The 20,082-nt window shown below is 42.6% G+C and overlaps 1 protein-coding gene across 3 annotated transcripts in view; it reads right to left on the bottom strand.

Moving 5' to 3' along the window:
- SEMA6A (semaphorin 6A) overlaps nt 1–20,082 on the bottom strand; it is a 144,961-nt gene that overhangs the window by 38,580 nt on the left and 86,299 nt on the right. For all 3 annotated transcript variants that reach the window (XM_024208780.2, XM_024208778.3, XM_024208776.3), the window contains exons 12-17: nt 16,536–16,691; nt 14,277–14,453; nt 12,484–12,624; nt 12,281–12,361; nt 10,807–10,865; nt 6,219–6,239 (exon numbers count right to left, since the gene is read on the bottom strand). In XM_024208780.2, the coding sequence (XP_024064548.1) occupies nt 6,219–6,239; nt 10,807–10,865; nt 12,281–12,361; nt 12,484–12,624; nt 14,277–14,453; nt 16,536–16,691 (635 nt within the window). The remainder of the gene's footprint in view (nt 1–6,218; nt 6,240–10,806; nt 10,866–12,280; nt 12,362–12,483; nt 12,625–14,276; nt 14,454–16,535; nt 16,692–20,082) is intronic.

The raw sequence follows: 20,082 nt of genomic DNA on the forward strand, positions 1-20,082 counted from the left end.
GTGTGTGCCTATGTCAGTGGGAGACATGGGCCTTGACTATAGTCAACACTTCACTGGTTTACCTAAAGGTTTTGGTTAAAACTGATTGAGTTGAAATGGTGCCAAACACGCCGTGGGCACGCTTTCTACAATTTCAGTCCAGTTAGCTTAATTCAGTAAGGTGTTGAGCTAAAACAATATGAGCCTGGTTTACACTGAATTAAGCATGTCCACACTGTTTTAAGTTAATTGATTTTTTTAAACCAACTTAAAGTGAAACTGGTAAAAATTTACTGTAGACAAGGCTGCTGTTCTTAAGGAGAATGACAGCTTAACTGTGGCAGGGATAGGGCAGCTGATCCCTGCCTCGTGCTCTCAGGGGCAGGACAGATTGTCCAGGGCCTGACCATGTTCTCATGATGGCATCAATTTTCTGAAAAGCCATAAGCTCTGTGATTCGCTAACACTACTTTAATACTCTGGAGTGGTCTCTGCCCAAATGGACGCATTAGCGTGATCAAAAGGGGGTCCCTGTAATGGGAGTAGGAGTGCTGGCAAAAACCAGATATTTGGGTCCTGGCTCCACTCACTTGACCTAGATCAGGAACACAAGTGTCAATACCCCTGTCTCATGACCATGATCTACTGACTCTAGTGGCCCCTGCAGCAGTCCCCAAGTGAGATTTGCTCCCCCCCCCACCCTTAAGGATAAAACACTATTTTTTAAAAATCAATCCAGGCACCTTCAAACCTTAATTTGTTCCTGCTTAAGAAAAGCTTTTTTCAGGCTGTTTATTTGGCTCCAAACCACATTGTGTTTTCTATGCAGGCTACTGCAATTTACTGTGCACTACAGGAGACATAATCTTAAATCTTATAGTTCCATGGAGTTTTATAATGATTCTGTGATCGTTATTGCAGTTTTTAACTAAACAGGTTGTGGCAATCACCTTTGACATGGTTCAGATTAACAAACATGTTCATGAGACATGGCCAGCCAGGCACAAGGCAATTTTCACATGAAGTGGGATTTAGTTGTGATATGGTGGAGAACTGATCGGTGTGGGTTAAATAGTCCTTTATCCACCTCACAAGGTTGAGTTGCAAATGAATTCAGTGAAAAGGCAGCAGCTCTATTAAGTTCCTGCTATGATTTAAAGGCGCTCTACTGAATATTAATTATTGTGGAGAGACAGAAAATGTCTCTGTGCCTCCCTATATTTTTGAGGAGGTCCTTTGAGTCATCACATAGGGTTACACACAGCAGCACTTTGAACAATATTTAACACAAGACATGCATGTAACTATCGCCTGTATTTAACTGATACAATTTGCAGGACAGGAGGTCAGCTCCTGTGTTTTTACCATGGATCTAGTCTTGAGATGCTACAGCTAATCATTAACAAGATTAATTTAGCAGTGTACCCCAGGCTGAAGGATGATACTGACAAGGGCACTGTATTATTCTTTAATCTATCATGACAGGAAGTGTGGTTCCACTATCAGTCTTTCTAAAATACTGCAAATTAGAGGCTTCATTTTGTTTAAATAGAGCATTTTTTAATTTTGCTTAAATAAAAAAAGAGAAGCTAAGTGGTTATCCACTTCTAAAGATTTCTGTAAAGCCAAGAGCATTGCTGGAAATATTGGTAACAGTTACATGGATGGATTCTGAACCAAATTTGCTGCCTTGTCACCAAGAATTCCAAACAGCTGCCTCTATGCAAAGGGACTACTACAGAGCCAGCTACTGAAAATATGTGCCTTCTTAAACTAGAAATATACTGGAACTGTAAGGCTTTTCTACCATACCATTTTATGCCTATAGGCTCCTGTGCTCATCCCAAAGAAATAACAGAAGCAACGGGACAGAAACAACCTAGAAAGTGGAAGTTATGAGCTTCCATGCCTTCTTTTCTCTAAATACAAAACCATAGTGCCAGTATTCACGGGGTTCCAGACTGCAAGTTGACACCCCATTCAACCACTGCAATACTGTACAATATTTGATCAGCCCTACAAATAATGCTGCACTCAACATAAGAAAGCAGTTAGTCCTAGCTTGATAAGGACTGAGGAGAAAGCATTGCCAAATAGCAGTCATAATTTATACCTGTATTTGATATGCATTTTGTGCCCCCATCTCCATGCAGACACTTTCAATTTAGCTGTGTTCAAGGGGCAATTTTATGGTAATGCAATAAGTATAGTTAAGGAAAAACATTTCTTAATACGGTAATCTAGGGGAAAGATATGCCTAAGGGACACATTCTTTACAAAAAGCGTTCCTGAACCATATACTACAAATACATGGAGAACTCCTTGTAATAGAAATCTATAGCTATATGATGATATTAATGTGTACCAGATGGCAGTTAGGTAGAGAAGTGTTTCACACAAATGCAAGAAATCAGTCTATTCACTCTGTTACTAAAGTGTTAGTATAGTATGCATTGAGAAATGATTTTCTACATGTAGCTGAGATACATTTGCTTCCATCTGAGCGAGGGGCAGCAGCAGATTAGAACATAATAACCTTTCCCACTTGGATTCAGACTGGATCCTGCAAACACTTACTGCTGGGCACAGAGTTTGTTCCCCTGAGTCAGGGGCGGCTCTATGTATTTTGCCGCCCCAAGCACAGCCATCAAGCGGCTTTCGGCGGCATGCCTGCAGGAGGTCTGCCGGTCCCACGCCTTTGGTGTACCCACCGCCGAATTGCCGCCGAAACCGCGGGACCGGCGGACCTCCCGCAGGCATGCCGCCGAAAGCAGCCTGACTGCCGCCCCCCCACGGCTTGCCGCCCCAGGCACGCGCTTGATGCACTGGTGCCTGGAGCCACCCCTGCCCTGAGTAGTCTCATCGTGCCCTGTGAGTGTTGACACAATCAGTCCCTTGTGAAATTCAGATTTACGATGGCGCACTGTATAGGTGTATGTGTTACTTAAGCACTGAAAATAAGGGTTAAAAGTGCTGCATAGGCTTAGTGCTGCCCCTCTGTGCAGGGGTGACTCACTCATAGTGATGATTGTTCCTCAGCAATGACTGTCATATGTAATGTAATATGACTTTTTCTCAAGTACACTAAGGCTACTTTATACCACGCTGCCTGCATAAAGTGGCCTTAAGTTATATTTACACCCACTTTAAAGCCCTTTTACACAACTACAGCAATGCAAAGTGGCTTTAGCATAATGGGAACCAGGCCCAACAGCTCTATTCTAACATGGCTTATGTTTAAAAAATGTCTAAAGTTACTTCCTCATTAAGATTCTCCTGTTGTTTTAAACTACCCCCATCTGAACAACTGCAGATGTATGGTGCTCCTCAAGCACTGATTTTGAAAGCAGAAGTTTAAGGACACATGCTGTTTGAAAAAAAGTGATTTAGTGATTAATTTGTAAAGCTTTTCGTTTGCAAGTCTGTAATCACAATAATACAGCAAGAACAAGAAAGCAGATATAACTAGAGAAGTGCGTGTTGAGGAATTTGGAAGCTGTAATATGGTTAGTGTCTGTGAGCACTGACTATGAGTCAGAAGAACTGTATTTCTGTAATTACAACTCATTCTAACCATGGTTTTATGAAACGAAGAGATGATTTTTTTAGCTTTAACACAAAGTCAGGGATGCAATATGGATTTGATAGTTGCTCTAATATGCAAAAGGTGTTAAGACTCCAGAGATTAAGATGCTCCACACACTATCCTATTAACAACTATAGCAACCTAATTAGACAATTAGAGGGAAAGGCTAAATCAATACTACAGAGGGAGAAAGGAATGTGGCTAGGGGGTAAAATAAGGGCCCAATTCACTAAAAATTGATGTTTCCAAAAGTAATTAAGTTGCATACAATTTTGCACAGGGGAAAGCTTGCTTTAAGCTGAGAATCCTAGCCTTTCATCTAAATATGTGGTTTTTGTTCCATATATAGCTGACCTTCATGGAGTGGCCTTCTGCATGGAAAAATGAATGTGCATGAACAGTCATCGATATGAGCTTTGCACTTTATCACTTGTTAATAGATGATCATGCGAGACTGCCCCATCTGCCAAATTCAGGAGGATGCTGATGCCAAGAATACAAAGATTAAGGGCTTGACTCTCTTCTCACTTTCACTGGCATAAACTAGGAGTAACTCCAGTAAAGTTAGTGGAGTAACAATGGTGTAAAACAAGTATGAGAGGAAGCAGCCCTAAGCCTTCTTGTGAATCTGGAGTTTCAGATGCCTTTGGAGATAGATATATATCCCACAAGCTACAAACGCATCCTGAGCATTCATTTGATTGGCATGCTCATATATACCAGCATACTAAGGTTCTAGCCATAATGAAATGCCATTTAATTTTGCATTTAATTATGTTCAATAACAGGCAAATGCACTGTTTATATAATGTTAGTTAAAGTGGGTATACTTTTCTTCTCATGCTAAAATGACTTATTTGGCTCAGTTAAAATACCAAACATAAGTGTGTCTATACAGTGAATTGTTTTTTACTGTATGTTGTGGAGAGTTTGTGAGTTTTCTCTCTTCATGTACGAGATTTTTGTAACCCCCTTTTCTTTGGTAATTTGAGCGCAAAGCAGGCGGGAAGAAGGACTGTCAACTGCACCATAATGTCACCACTTGTATTTTAACTACGACACCAATAAGAGAAATTCACTGATCTAATGACTGCATATCAGGATTTGGCCCAGGCATGTCATTAGTATTAGGTGACAGATAAGGTGTGATTGGGACTTAAAGTTAGCACTGGGTAGCATTTCTCCATAGTCCCAGATAAATAAGATCCTTTTTTGAAATGTTAATGCAATAAATCAGTTTGGGAGAGGGAGATACAGACATCAGAGTGATCTTTTTTTTTTTATACACACACCCTTTGGGGCTGTGATGCTTCTCACTGAGGGCCATCTTCATGACTCTTTGGTCAGGTGAAAAAAGCAGCTTCCACCACAGTCCATAACCAATAAGATGTCTCTCCACAGCCCTGCTGTAAAGAATTGTTTCATATGAGTGGGAGTACCAATGCATTTGCCAATCAAAATCTTTTTGAACATCAGTGCTATACACAGGGCAGTTTTCTTTTTTTCAGACTCAGAAACATTACTATTCGTCAGTTACTGCTATATGCTTTGGAAGAATAACACTGAAAACACTCTACACTTGCAGATGCAGAGCATGTGCTAATTTTGTCCCAATTCTGATCTACTTTGTTCGTCCAGGGCTTGTTAATCCAGTGCTACCTGATAAGAGTCTGATCACTAAGCCCCAACCCTGCCACACTGAAGTCAATGGGAATATGCCATTGCCTTAACTGGGAGTAATACCATATGTCACTCACAGCCTATGGATATCTGCCATTGGAGGAAGATCTGTTGTGGAAGCAATGACTAACTCTTTGGCTCTGGAAGTTAGAACTTTCTAGTGTGAAGCCCATTGTTTTCAGATGGCTTGCTGGGAGCTGGCAACACCAGGAAGTTAGGGAGTTACGTAGAGCATGGAAGCACCAGCAAGAATAAGGCAGCCCAAAAGTTTGGAAGCAATTGAAACCTTCATGTTTCAGGGCATGAGCCAACCTCTAACTAATGAGGCTTGCAAAGAAATTTTCCTTATGGGTAGGTTATTCCATAACTGCCCGAGGCAGGGTTTCTTGCTCCTTTCCCTAAAGCATCTGGTACTGGCTGATGTCACAGACAGGATACTTGGCTAGATGGACCTATTTTCCTACCTTCTTTTCCTCAGTGAATAGACAAAATGTATTCACTGTACCATGTACTCTTTCTAGATGTTCTGGTGAAGCATGCTTGGGTCAGCTTGGTTAAAAGTTCTGAATTTGGAGTGCCATTAAGACTGGCCATAAATTGTTTTAGCTCAATTAAGTTAGTTTTGGTGCAAGATGGAAATTTGTATGTCGAAAAGCACAAATAATCCTAAGATTAGTGAATCAGGCCCCTATAAAACAAAACAAAAAAGACAATCTCTATTGGGCAATGGGGTCTACCAGCTAACAAAAGGACCTGAGGGAGAATTTTTAAAAATATCAATAAACTGACCATACACTGTGTTGTAAGATATTTCATGAGCTGGTGAAGGAGTTGAAATGGCTATGAAAAAAATAAATTAGGAAAAAACATTATAGAAAAATCAAAGCATGACAATATTTAAAAGGTTAGTAAGATGATCCCTCCAAAATTGAGCAGCACAGTTAGGAAATGATGTGACTAAGAACTTCCTTACCATTCAGTGCTACAAAGGAATCTGAAAGAAAAACAAAAACGAGAGGTAAAAAAAATTGTTTCTCACACAGTGCTAAGTACTTGCTACTAAAAAAACCTCTTATGCTTGTTATTTAATTGTACTGTGTCAATGCCCAAGTGCCCCAATCAAAATCGGAACACCAATGCGCTAGATGCTGCACAAACATAGAAGAAGACCACAGTGTCTGCTCCAAAGAGCTTATGAGCTAAAGCCTCACTCCTTCGAAGACAACTGTGCAAGCAGACCCCAGCCACCACATGGCTCTCTTTGCAGGATCAAGTCCCAAGAAGTGAATTTCACCCAATGTGCACAGCTTGATTCTGAATCATTTCTCACCCTTCTTTGAGGTGACTGATGTCAGATATCCCCCACTGCCATTCAACCTGGCCAACTGTTATTTGGCCAATTTCTTGTAACCATCGCAGCAGAAATGAGTCTTGAGAAGGAACAGGAAGAGGGCAGTTGCCTCATAGACCATTAGTTATTAGACATTTAAATAGTTAAAGCCTCAACTTATTCTTACGTTCAAAATCTGCAAGTGCTGATTGTCTGATTGTGGTCAAGTCATTAGGTGTCTGCTTAAGGAGAAATTTGGAGAAATCCCCACTCTAATTTTTCCATGTCTCAAACTGAGTTTTGGCAATATTTGGTATTGTGGGGAGGACCAAATCTACAGTGAGATCACTCTTGGTGTCTCTATGTACATGGCACTGGTATGCAGTGAAGAGTACCATGGAATTATCTGCTTCAAATATGAAACTCTTTACAGAGTAAATATAAAAAAAGACTTATGCTTCTGCCATTGTAGTTATTGACAAAAATCACATGGACTTTAAGAAAAGTGGGACTGAACCCATACACAATAAGGGCCATTTAGATAGTGTCCTGAGATAGGTGCCATGTCACCCCATGGGAAGCACTGTAGGGACTGTGCATAAATCTCTCAAACAACCCAGAGTACAGGCTACCCTATCCTCCTAGTCCATGAAGCAGACTGACATGGAAGTAGGCGGGGCGCATATGTGACCCACACACCTCCAGGATGTGGTGTTCTGTCCCCTCTAGTGGCACTGAGACCACTTAGAGATTAATGACTCTGCTACAGCCTTAGCTAAGGACCATGTGGCTTTTAGCTCATGCAGTAGAGGCTCAAAGGCTAAGCTCCAAAAGTCCCAGGCTTGACCCTGCCTACCAATGACGGGGGTCTGTCGGTGTTACACATACATAAGAACATAAGAATGACCATATTGGGTCAGACCAAAGGTCCATCTAGACCAGTATCCTGTCTTCTGACAGTGGCTAATTCCAGGTGCTTCAGAGGGAATGAACAGAACAGGTAATCATCAAGTGATCCATCCTGTCACCCATTACCAGCATCTGGCAAACAGAGGCTAGGGACCCCATCCCTGCCCATCCTGGCTAACAGCCATTGATGGACCTATCCTCCATGAACTTATCTAGTTCTTTTTTGATCCCTGTTATAGTCTTGGCCTTCACAACATCCTCTGGCAAAGAGTTCCACAGGTTGTCTGTGCGTTGTGTGACGAAATACTTCCTTTTGTTTGTTTTAAACCTGCTGCCTATTAATTACATTTGGTGACCCCTTGATCTTGTGTTATGAGGAGGAGTAAATAGTTCCTTATTCACTTTTTCCACACTAGTCATGATTTTATAGACCTCTATCATGTACCCACTTAGTCGTCTCTTTTCCAAGCTGAAAAGTCCCACTCTTTTTAATCTCTCCTCATACGGAAACTGTTCCCCTAGTAATTTCTGTTGCCCTTCTGTGAACCTTTTCCAATTCCAATATATCTTTTTTGAGATGGGGTGGCCACATATGCACGCAGTATTCAAGATGTTGGCATACCATGGATTTATATAGGGTCAATATGATATTTTTGGTCTTATTATCTATCCCTTTCTTAACGATTCCCAACATTCTGTTTGTTTTTTTGACTGCGGCTTCACATTGAGTGGATGTTCAGAGACCTATCCACGATAACTCCAAGATCTCTTTGTTGAGTGGTAACAGCCAATCATTTTATATGTATAGTTAGGATTATGTTTTCCAATGTGCATTACTTTGCATTTATCAATATTGAATTTCATCTGCCATTTTGTTGCCCAGTCACCCAGTTTTGTGAGATCACTTTGTAGCTCTATCTTGAATAGCTTTGTATCATCTACAAATTTTGCCACCTCACTGTTTACCCCTTTTTCCAGATCATTTATGAATATGTTGAATTGTACTCATTCCAGTACAGACTCATGGGGGGACCCTACTATTTACCTCTCTCCATTCTGAAAACTGACCATTTATTCCTACCATTGTTTCCTACCTTTTAACCAGTTACCAATCCATGAGAGGCCCTTCCCTCTTATCCCATGACAGCTTACTATGCTTAAGAGCCTTTGGTGAGGAACCTTGTCAAAGGCTTTCTGAAAATCTAAGTACATCTGATACAAAAGATTAAACCCTTGAGCTCTCCCAAGCAGAGGGACTGCAATAAGAAATGGCTGTGTAAGGAGTGGGAGGCACCCGGTATTCTCCTCAGCAGTGCGTCTGTGCAGGAGTCAAGCACACCCTGGCCTTCAGTCTACATGCTCCATTACTCTATATGCCATAAGTGTTGGCTCACTGTACATTAACTCCTCAGCTTCAGCAGTTTTATTGTGGCCACAGGCAGCAGCGGAAATTGTTTTATGAAGAACTGAGTTCTTGGTTGCATGGGTTTAAAGTAATGTCCAGGTTCTGAATTAAACCAACACAGGCAAGAACATTAAGAATAATGGCCATCTTGAACGCAGCCCTAGGTATTTCTGGGGTCTCTAATCAGCACATAAGATTTCACTGCACGCGACATGTGCTGCAGCCCCTGGGCACCACGCACTTTAAAGACTGAGTGACATCTTTCACTTTGAATTTCTGAGATATAAAGAGGCATATTATCCAAAGTTTTATACAGGGATTGCGCTGCAGGATTCCACTGCTGGGAATGATGAGGTGAAATCCTGCACTCTGCTGCACAAGAAATTTACCTTGTAAAGTTACATGTGGTTTGTATTAAATCTCTCTCCAATTAAAAATGCTGAGGCTCTTTAAGGATATTAAGGTACGTTAAAGTATGTCAAATGCAGCTCAACATAACCTTAAGCACCGCTGAACGAATTTTGACATAGATCTTTTGCGTAAAGCCATGCCATGGGAGTGGTTATTAAAAGGATTTTTGGCCTGGGTTTTCTAAATGCCTCTCATGGAGTTAGCACAGATAGGCAGAGTTAAAGGGTCATTTTAAAAAAAATCACTTCACATGTACAGTCCACGAGTTTGAAGGTTAAATGGTTGGCCATATAACGTGTGTCATTTCCAAAGGCCACATTCTCCTAGACTTGTTCATCATGTTGACTCGCACTGTATTTGACCAGAGTGCCCTGGACTTCAATGTGAATACTCTAGGCCCTGCTCATGGTAACTCAGTTTATCAGAATTTGGTCCCAACTGATTAGTCTTCATTCCAAACTCCTTGTCTACATTGTCCCTGTTAGTAAATGTACATAAATTCAAGGAAATCAGAAAAAAGTCCATAACATAAACAAGCCCAATTCTGTAGGCAGCAAGGATGAAATCCTGACACCATTACTGACAAGGGCAAAACTCCCACTAACTTATGTGGGGCCTGGATTTCACCCCCTAGGGTTTTGGATGCACAAAGGATAAAAGATTAGGCTTATTATGCACACACTTGTATTTTTCCTAAATTTAAATATGCTTAATCTGAAAGAGCTATATTTTGGCACATGACACAGTTCATAATAAGGGGTGATGGGTAGCTGCACTGCCTCAGGAGCAGCCCAAGTCAGCAGTTGCCTCTCAGGGAGTCACACTCCCCTCCATTCTGCCCCTTACTCCTGAGGGTTTACTGCTGGCCATACCAGTTGCAAATTACTACCTCCCACAACATGCTGGCTCAGCTGTGCTGGCCATTGAGTAGGGAGTGGAGACAAGGCTATGCACACTTCTCATCCCTCCTCAAGTCTGCTGCCCATCTGTTCCAGAGAGGGACTAAGAGTAGCCTTGCTTACCCTTGCGGGCTGCGACTCAAGGTCTGAGTAAAGAGAGCAGAGGGGCTCTCATGTACAGGTACACAGACCAAGTCACAATCTCACCCAACATTTGTAAAGCAACAAATGTTCATTTTGCACTGTGGAGCTGAGACCCTGCATGCAAGATCATACACATAAACCAACCAACCCACCCACCCACCCTTGAGTTTACAATGGCAATGAAGATACAGTGTATACAGCTGCTATAATTAATATCCTTCAGAGCTGGATTTGTCCCACAACACAATTGCCATTAAAACAAGTGCCATTGTTTGTATAAACCAAAATGCTGTTTTCTTTAAACAGGCACACAAATGCTTTTCTTGGACTGGTTACTTTAAGTGTGGTTGCTGTTGTTATGTTTTTCATTGTTACCAATAAAGCCCTGGCAGGTAATGGTGATTCTGGGCAGTCAGAAAGATTCTCTGACACAAGATAAACAGGGAGTAAAAGCTTTGCTTACTTTGGCAGTCACCCAGGCCATCTGTATCGCCATGCTCTACGTCCTGCTCAAATGCCAACCTAAATAACAGAAAGAAACATAATAGTGTGAATAACAACACTCACAGGCATCACCAGAGAGAAATCATACCATCTAAAAATGAAATAAAGATACAGAGAGAAACTGGTCATTTCTTTAATACACCACTGGGAAACTTGCAAAATGCAAACATAGACAAATTGAATTATTTTCATCTCTTAACGGTTCTTTTGGGTGCAGAAGATGCTTTGACATCTTTTTCTCCAAAATCTACTACATCTTGTATTGCTAAATCAGGCAAACAGATACATATCTTTATGAAAAATGGGAGAACATCTGTGAATAAAGTGATAAGTCTAAAACAAACAATGAAGTTATCAGAAAGCAATTATGATTCTATCTGAACTTGCTTGTATTCTACAGAAGGTGCATTGGTATTTTGACAAGAAAAATACATTAAGCCAATATGTAGGTACTGAGCCTAGGAACTATGATAATAAACACTACAGAAATGCTCACAGATGCAGAAATAGATGTAAACACTATATGCTTAAATACTATTCTACCAAATGGCCCATCTGAGGCACAATCCCCATTGTTGTAATGAAGAGAATGCAACAGGGCACTTATAGTTAACAAAGATCTACAGTGAATCTTTAAAAAACCATTCTAAAGTAATAGAGAGAATAAGATGGCTGATCTAGGTATAAGAATGATAACACAGCAGTTATATATTTATTGAGGACCTGTAAGGAAGCAAGGGGCTTCCTGTCGGCAGGAATACGGAGGTTATCTGATGTTAGCAATACACCTGTACCAAGATTCTGAAGTACAGCCAAGGCTTAAAGTGAGCAAGCTTGTGGTGTGTCAGACCTGGCAAAAATATGAGACTTTTCAGGTGGATCTGTTGCCTGCAAGGAGGCATTTATAAATGCATTTAAAACAAGCTTTCAGAGTCCTAAAATGTTGTTATGAAGTACTGAAATTCCACTGTTAAGCAATAAGAGACCCAACAATTGTTTCGGTGTACTTTAGTGATCTGTGATTCATTTTAGTAATACACAGTAAATTAGGAGGGCTGGCTTTGTTTGTTTTCGGTGGTCAAACTGCTTCAGTAATCTAATTTGGATTCTATTGCCTCTTTTAATCAGCTTTGATGGCACCAGTGCCAAACTTGGTCATACAGTTCTCCTTCTTTGAGCAATACATGGGACTTACTGTGTATCTATCTTCTTTTCTTTTTCCTAAGGGTAAATAATCAGTGGAGAGTTTGCATCAAATCATACTCTGGAATTCCAGAGAATGCAAATAAGATGAAAGCAAACATTTTGCACATTCTTTTTCCAAGAGCTCCTGCTGGGCTTTTTCACAGTTCTGTTCAAAAGTGTATCTCATTGGCATCATTGCTAAAGCCCCTAATTTTTACTCTGTCTATCCAATGCCAACGATTACTTACTTTACACCAGGTAACAGCTGTGTGCATACCCCACCTTCCTTCACCCAGCCACAGTATGGGTCTCTGGAGGCTATGCAGGCCCTTAAGAAAGAAGAAGATCATAAAGCATTCTGGAATTTTTTCTTCTTCAGTTTTCTAATGCTCGATATGGCTTGAAAAAGGGTTTGTAAACTTGGGGAGAAACCCTGACAGAAAACACCTACTTTTTGCACTTGCCATGACGCTCACATCGTCCCAGGGGAATCTTTATCACACAGGTAGAGAATGCTACATAGAGAGAACTGCTATGTTTGTCAAGCTGCATTCCCATAATCCTCTTGTCTTCTACCCCATCATAGCTGCACCTGATTTGACAGAGTAGGATAATGTTATAAATGGGTTCTCTTGGCAAATTTAATTATAACATAATGATTTCTTAATCTGAGTAAATTCCAGAGAGGAGAAATCATTAGGTCAGGGGAAAAGAATACATGAACTCTATTAAAATCATTGTTCCTAAGATATATAAACAACTGTTAAAAAGGATATATACAAGAGGGAGCTGCCAGTAGGGACGACTCCATGTAGCTCCTTGACTTTCAAATTTACTCCCCTCCTTAACCTTTATGGTATGCTGCAAAACTAATCTATTTACATTTGAGGAGGGCTGAAGGTCAGGAGGTCTTATTTTGGGGGTGGGTTTTTGAGGGGAATCAGCATTTTGAGTGTGGGGGGTTCATTTTTATGGGCAAGTTGTTGGTTAGCTACTGCTATTTTTGTATTTGTTGGATTGCATTGTCAGGGATGCTTAAGAGCTGCCTGTGATGCAGGGTCGGCTCTATGCACCAGCAAAGCAAGCAGGTGCTTGGGGCAGCACATTTGCAGGGGCAGCATTCGGGCCATCCTTTTTGTTTGTTTGTTTGTTTGGGAGCCGGCCCTGCCGGCACTCACCCAGGTAGACGCTGTGCTGGCCTCCAAGCTGACGCTGAAGTCCAGGTGGAAGAGCCGCAGTGGGTGGCCAAAGCTGGCCCCGAGACTGGGGTCCAGCAGCAGCAGCGCGTTGTACGCGGGGAGCGCCCTGGGGCCACTGTGGTTCGTGCCACCGGGCCCGGGCGGGCCATCCGACACGTGGAGCATGGGACACTTGGGCTGAGGGCCGCCCTGCGGGGTGCAAGGAGCTGCCTACAAGTGCCGCAGGGCGGCCGCCCTCCAGCGCTGCAGCCGGGGCTGGGCAAAGCGGCCCGAGCCACCCAGGGGCTGCGGCAGGGCGGCCAGGAGCAGCAGCGGGGCCATAGAGGGGACTGGTGACCGGGGCGCTGCCGTGCGGGGCCCACGTCCCGCTCTCCGGGGCTCTGTTCCCCGCCAGCCGTTCCCTCTGAGGCTGCCCTGCCCCTGCTCCTCAGCCCCCTGCCGGGGCGGTCCCCCCAGCTCTGCCCTCCCAATTCCCGGCCAGTCCTGGAGGCAGGAGTCCCAGCTGGAGGGACCCTGGGCTGAGGCGCGGCCCAGGAGCCCCGCTGCTTACCCCGGGGCTGGAGGTGAGAGGGGAGCGGGTGGAGTCAGGGCCCCCTGGGCGCCAGGAAGGAGTCGGGTGGATGCAGCCTCCGCCCCTGCTAGTGTCATGAGCGGGATGCTGATGACCCGCCCTGGGAGCGAGTTACCAGTGACCCAGGGCTGGGACGGCAGGGGATGTGGGGGAAAGAGCCCAGGACTGGGGCAGCAGGGGAGTGCGGGGGGAGCCCAGGGCTGGGGTGGGGGGCAGCCAAAATTTTTTTTGCTTGGGGTGGCAAAAACCTAGAGCCGGCCCTGCTGTGATGGGCAATTATCTATACGTGTTGAAATTAAAATATGGAAAATAAAATGTAGAAACAGATGGAAGCAGACACAAAAGGAACATTCAAAATGGACTCGAAAACTCTGAATTCTCTGGCCATTCCCTTTTCATAGGACTACCTGCACGATGGAAATTCAGACGTGTCAATGCTGTCCCGTAAATGAGTACAAAGATCCAGATACGTACTTTTCGGGATTGTAAACATTCATCTCCTCCAGGAAAAGGCTATCATTTAGGAAACCGCTGTTTCCTGTCCGGGCCAAGAACTTCAATATGATTCCCTTCTCTGATCCCAGGAAAACCACCGTGTGATTCTGATGTGGCCCAGCAGCAGTGTCTACTGCAATTTTGGTCAGACGGTATCTAGCACGACGACATAGCATTTGTCATTATTTGAGTTAGTCTATCATTTATTTTATCACTTTTCCCACTTCAAATAATAGTTGATAGCTTTCTAGTAATCATATAAGAAATATAAACTATTTTTTTCAGTTGAGCTGACCCTATTAGTTCACACAGAGAGTAGTAGCTGGGCACCAAACTGATGCTGTTTTGTGTGTGAATATGTATGTTATACAGCTAGCAAAAGTGTTTGCAGCAGCAAAGCTCAAGCAGCCAGCTGAAGAGGTGCATAAATGTCTGAAACCACTTAGCAATTACTCTTCCAATCAGAAGCAAAGTGCTAGTCTGATGACTTCTATGAGCAGGGAAAGAAAATTAGTGCGTGGAAATGTTTAAAATTTCATATTCTGTCATAGAAAGCAATAGTGATGGCATATCCATATTCATCCTTTTGGTAGTAAAAGCTGTGTCAGCACAATACTGAAAAGCTAAAAGCTAAATCAGCTGAACTTATACTTCACCACATATGACCATACCACTACCACCAAGATAGCTCAGGGATTGGACAACATCAGCTCATGATGAAGAACAGCTTTGTTGAAGCTGAACCTGAGCAAGACAAAGGTGATGCTAGTGGGCAGAAGAAAACCTTAGAGGAGTTTGCAGCCACGGTGTGGTCTCCTTTCATTGAAGGCACACCCCCACAATGGATCAATTTGATTCATAGTTTAGGAGTGTGCCTCGATTCCTCGTTGATGCTAAGTTCTCACATAGCAGCTTTCTGTCTTCTCTGGTGGGCTGGGAAATGCCAATGACTCCAGTCCTTCGTTATTCCTTACACATACCTTCATCACCTTCATCTGGATAATAGCACTGCAATATCCCTGGGCATGAAGCCTCCATCCCTTAGGAAACTCCACCTAAAACAAGCATGTTGCACCACATCTTCTCAACAACACGGCCTACCACAAATACATCAAATCTGTCCTCCCCTTTCTACACTGACTTCCAATAGACTACTGACTCAAGTTCCAGGTCTCGGTCTTTATCTTCAAAGCTGTCAAAGGCCTGGGCCCATGGTATCTAAAAGACCATCTAAAGCTCCCATGGTTGACACTTCTGCTCCTCTGGCACAATGGAATTTTCTACAATAAGGATAAAGCTCATCTATGTGGGAGACAAAACTTTCTTGAGGCCAGTCCGAGACTGTGGAATGAACTTTCGCAGACCACCACAAACCTTATCACCTTCTTCTCCAAGTGCTAGGTGCATTTGTTTGACCTCGTCTTCTCTAACATAAACACATAGCAACATGTACATTAAAAAAAAACTCCTCCAAAAGAAAACCCAACCCAAACTAAACACTATACTGCACACACAATTCTCCCCCTGGGGAGAGAATGAGAGCGAGAGAATAAACTACATGAGGCAGATGTTAGTCACTTCACTTAATGCGCTACAGGAGGGTGCTTAGATATTATCATGATGAGAGCAGCGTAAGAACCTTTACAGAATAGAATAGAAATGTGTTTCCCAATGTGTGGTGGTGACAATCTGAGGATTGTTGATTTATGTGCCTTTGTACAAATCTCTGTATTATTATTTCTTTTCTCATTGTCATAGAACAGATGGGGGTTATGTGATTATTTCTGTTTGTACACTTGTGCAAACACTGAAACACACCAGCACATATCCTGACAGACATCTTTGTATCCTGTGAACATATCCTGACAGGCATCTTTATTTCCTGTGGACATATCCCCTGGCTACCTGTTGAACTTTACCCAAAATTTTCTACAGAGCTGTTTCAAATACTGACCCATAAGCTAACATGCGGGGCAATGTTCCCTGCTCTACATTTCCTCTGCAATCTGGTTTCAGTGCAGCATGGTTGGAAAGGACTGAAATCATTTCCAGTCTTGAAAGCTGCTCTGGGAGTTCTGTGGCATCTACTCAGTACTGTCATCATTCATTGCTGGATTCATGCCCAGCACAGCAGAAATGATTATTAGAATTTCAAAATATTCTAAGCATAGTTCATTAACACATCCTGACAGCATGTTAAGAGGGTTAGGAAAGTCCATTTGGAAGTTAGTTATTTACCTGACCATCGTCCTCAGGAACCAGGGCCTGCTGACAATTGAAGGAACAGCCTCGTCCATGAGAGGATGCGTTTTGATGAAATTTAGAGTATCATCTGGGAACTCATTGGAGGTTATGTACTTTTCTAATGATACAGAGCCAGCACAGCAACCTGGCCTAAATGAAACAAGGAGGGAAAGTACTTATTTAATGCCTGAGGGCAAATCTTCTAAGTGAATTGCTTTTCTAAGCATCTGGCACTAGGCAAGAATTCGCCAAAGGTTCTGTGCTGAACAATTCAGAATGCCACCAAATGAAGTACTGTTAGATTTCCTTTGGGCCTGCTGAGCTCTTAGTGGGAGTCCAGGACTCTGTTCTGCCCGTCTAAGGAATACTTTGATTTATTGCCACCCAAACACGCAGATCACGAAGTTTTAAATACATGAGTCTGCAGTCCATCCACCCACATGGAATCTAATAAAGTACAGACTTATTTGGCAAAATACTGTCCATGGATAAGGCACTCTCCCGGTTTTAACTGGCCCCATCACTGCGGCGCTTTCTCATGGAATAAGTGTACTCTATTTAATTTACAAGGGGAAAGTTGGTTTTTTACAGTGTGAAATAAAATGTTCAAAATACAGCCCAGTGGGGGTGGGAGAACCCAGCATCAATGTGAACATCTTATTTACTGTGGTTTCACTTTGTTTCTGACAAGCATGAGAACTCCAGTGTGGCAGAATGACAGTATCCTGCAATATCCTGAACAAACCTCATTGAATAAAGATTAATTTTAGTGAATTAAGTTAAACCTTTTTGAAGTAGATTTAATATCTTTGGGGTCCATTGTATTACAATTGCAACTGTTTACATGTTACTGTAGGATTGTATGTAACTTTTCTAGGGACTTGACTAATGTAAATGTTAGGAACTTCAAATAACTGTCTGGGAGAATATGTGTGAAGTGGGTTTCCTAGTAGGTATTTGGGAGGCCGTTGGCAGCTATGCCCTGGAGAAAGACCCATTGTCTCCCCTAATTACCTACTCCTGGAAACCCCAGATCAAAGACCCCTGTATAAAGGATGGACTAAACTTTTCATGACTATGCTTGTTCTGAGCTGAAGCTGTGATCAACTTAAACATAAGAATGGCCATACTGGGTCAGACCAAAGGTCCATCTAGACCAGTATCCTGTCTTCTGACTGTGGCTAATGCCAGGTGCTTCAGAGGGAATGAACAGAACAGGTAATCATCAAGTGATCCATCCCGTCACCCATTACCCGCTTCTGGCAAACAGAAGCTAGGGACACCATCCCTGCCCATCCTGGCTCATAGCCATTGATGGACCTATCCTCCATGAATTTATCTAGTTCTTTTTTGAACCCTGTTATAGTCTTGGCCTTTACAACATCTTCTGGCAAAGAGTTCCACAGACTGACTGTGCGTTGTGTGAAGAAATACTTCCTTTTGTTTTAAACCTGCTGCCTATTAATTACATTTGGTGACCCCTTGATCTTGTGTTATGAGGAGGAGTAAATAGTTCCTTATTTACTTTTTCCACACTAGTCATGATTTTATAGACCTCTATCATGTACCCACTTAGTCGTCTCTTTTCCAAGCTGAAAAGTCCCACTCTTTTTAATCTCTCCTCATATGGAAACTGTTCCCCTAGTAATTTTTGTTGCTCTTTTCTGAACCTTTTCCAATTCCAATATATCTTTTTTGAGATGGGGTGACCACATCTGCATGCAGTATTCAAGATACTTCCTTTTGTTTGTTTTAAACCTGCTGCCTATTAATTTCATTTGGTGACCCCTAGTTCTTGTGTTGAGAGGAGTAAATAACACTTCCTTATTTACTTTTTCCACACCAGTCATGATTTTATAGACCTCTATCACAGTGGTTCTCAAACATCTGTACTGGTGACCCCTTTCACATAGCAAGCCTCTGAGTGCGACCCCCCTTATAAATTAAAAACACTTTTAACTATATTTAACACCATTATAAATGCTGGAGACAAAGCGGGGTTTGAGGTGGAGGCTAACAGCTCGTGACCCCCCATGTAATAATTTCACGACCCCCTGAGGGGTCCCGACCCCCAGTTTGAGAACCCCTGCTCTATCAGATCTCCCGTTAGTCGTCTCTTTTCAAGCTGAAAAGTTCCAGTTTTATTAATCTCTCCTCATACGGAAGCCGTTCCATACCCCTAGTCATTTTTGTTGCCCTTTTCTGAACCTTTTCCAAATCCAATATATCTTTTTTGAGATGGGGTGACCACATCTGCATTTGAAACCACAAGGAAACCTCTGGGGTGAAGGTATGAAGGACTGCTCCTACCAGAGCCCATGTTAAGGTTGGGGTGAACCCTGGTAAGATTATTAGCATGAGTGTAGATTCTTTTATTGTTTTAATGTTTTTAATGTAGTGTTTTTTCCTTATGAATAAAATAGGTCTGCATAGGAAGTGCTGGGTGATAACTCATAACTGTTGGCAATTACATTGTATGCTGTCTCTGAGAGGAGAGGCAAGCAGGCCTGTTTAAACAGACTGTGTTTTGCTGGGAAAATCACAATATAATCCTGGAACTGGGCAGCCTGGAAATACCCTGGTCAGGAGGGAGGGAGACACATGGCTCCACCCAAGAGAGGTAACTTTTAGGGAGCTGAAAGCCTGAGAGTGGGTGCCCTTGCTGTGCCATAGAGAGGAATACAGGTGTAGTTGCCCTGAACTGTGACACCCAGTACTGTAGGCATGAGTAAGGCTAAGATTTAGTCATGGATATTTTTAGTAAAAGTCATGGACAAGTCACGGGCATTAAACAAAAAATCCACACAAAAAAAGTCCATGACTTTTACTATATAAATACCCGACTAAACCTTAGCAGCTCCTGAGGTTCCAGGCGCTGCTGCTCTGTGGGGCCCCTAGGACATTGCTGCTGTGGGGGCCCACCAATGGCTAGCCCCTGCACTGGCCACAGGGGCTGACTGCCCCCAGCAACCCCTGCTCCGAGGTCCCAGGGACCGCTGCTCAGGTACTCCCTGGGGCTGTCCCCGGGACAGTAGACATAACATATACATGATGGCATTTCAAAGTTCCTGTCCAGGGAACAACTTACAAATAAAGTTGAAGATAGATAAACTTAGGCCTAATGAAGAAATTGAAATGCTAGGTTCAGTAAGTCTCTAAAACATAATGGGCCAAATTCAGACTTGGTGTAACTGGGTGCAATGGAAGTCTTTTGGATCAAATTAAATGATGGATTTGGGGCCAGATTCTACTAATGGTTACAGTGGTATAACTCTACTGACATAAATGGAATTATTCCAGATTTACACCAGTATACCATTAAGTGGAATCTGGCTCTGAGTGTGATGGGAGTAGGTGTCAAGGTAGTGTAACTTGCACTGAACTGGTATTTAATGGGTCTATAAAATAAGTGCAATGAACATGTCGAAGGGAGTGGAAGGGAAGTGGACATAAGGGAAACAATTAATAGGTGGTATTAGATAAAGCAGATCCCCTTTTTTTATCTTACACCCTCTAGTTAGTTGCTTTTCCTTTTTCCCCC

Source organism: Terrapene carolina, unplaced genomic scaffold (genome assembly GCF_002925995.2).
Source record: "Terrapene carolina triunguis isolate 2854851 unplaced genomic scaffold, T_m_triunguis-2.0 Scaffold69, whole genome shotgun sequence".
Taxonomy (NCBI): Eukaryota; Metazoa; Chordata; order Testudines; family Emydidae; genus Terrapene; species Terrapene triunguis.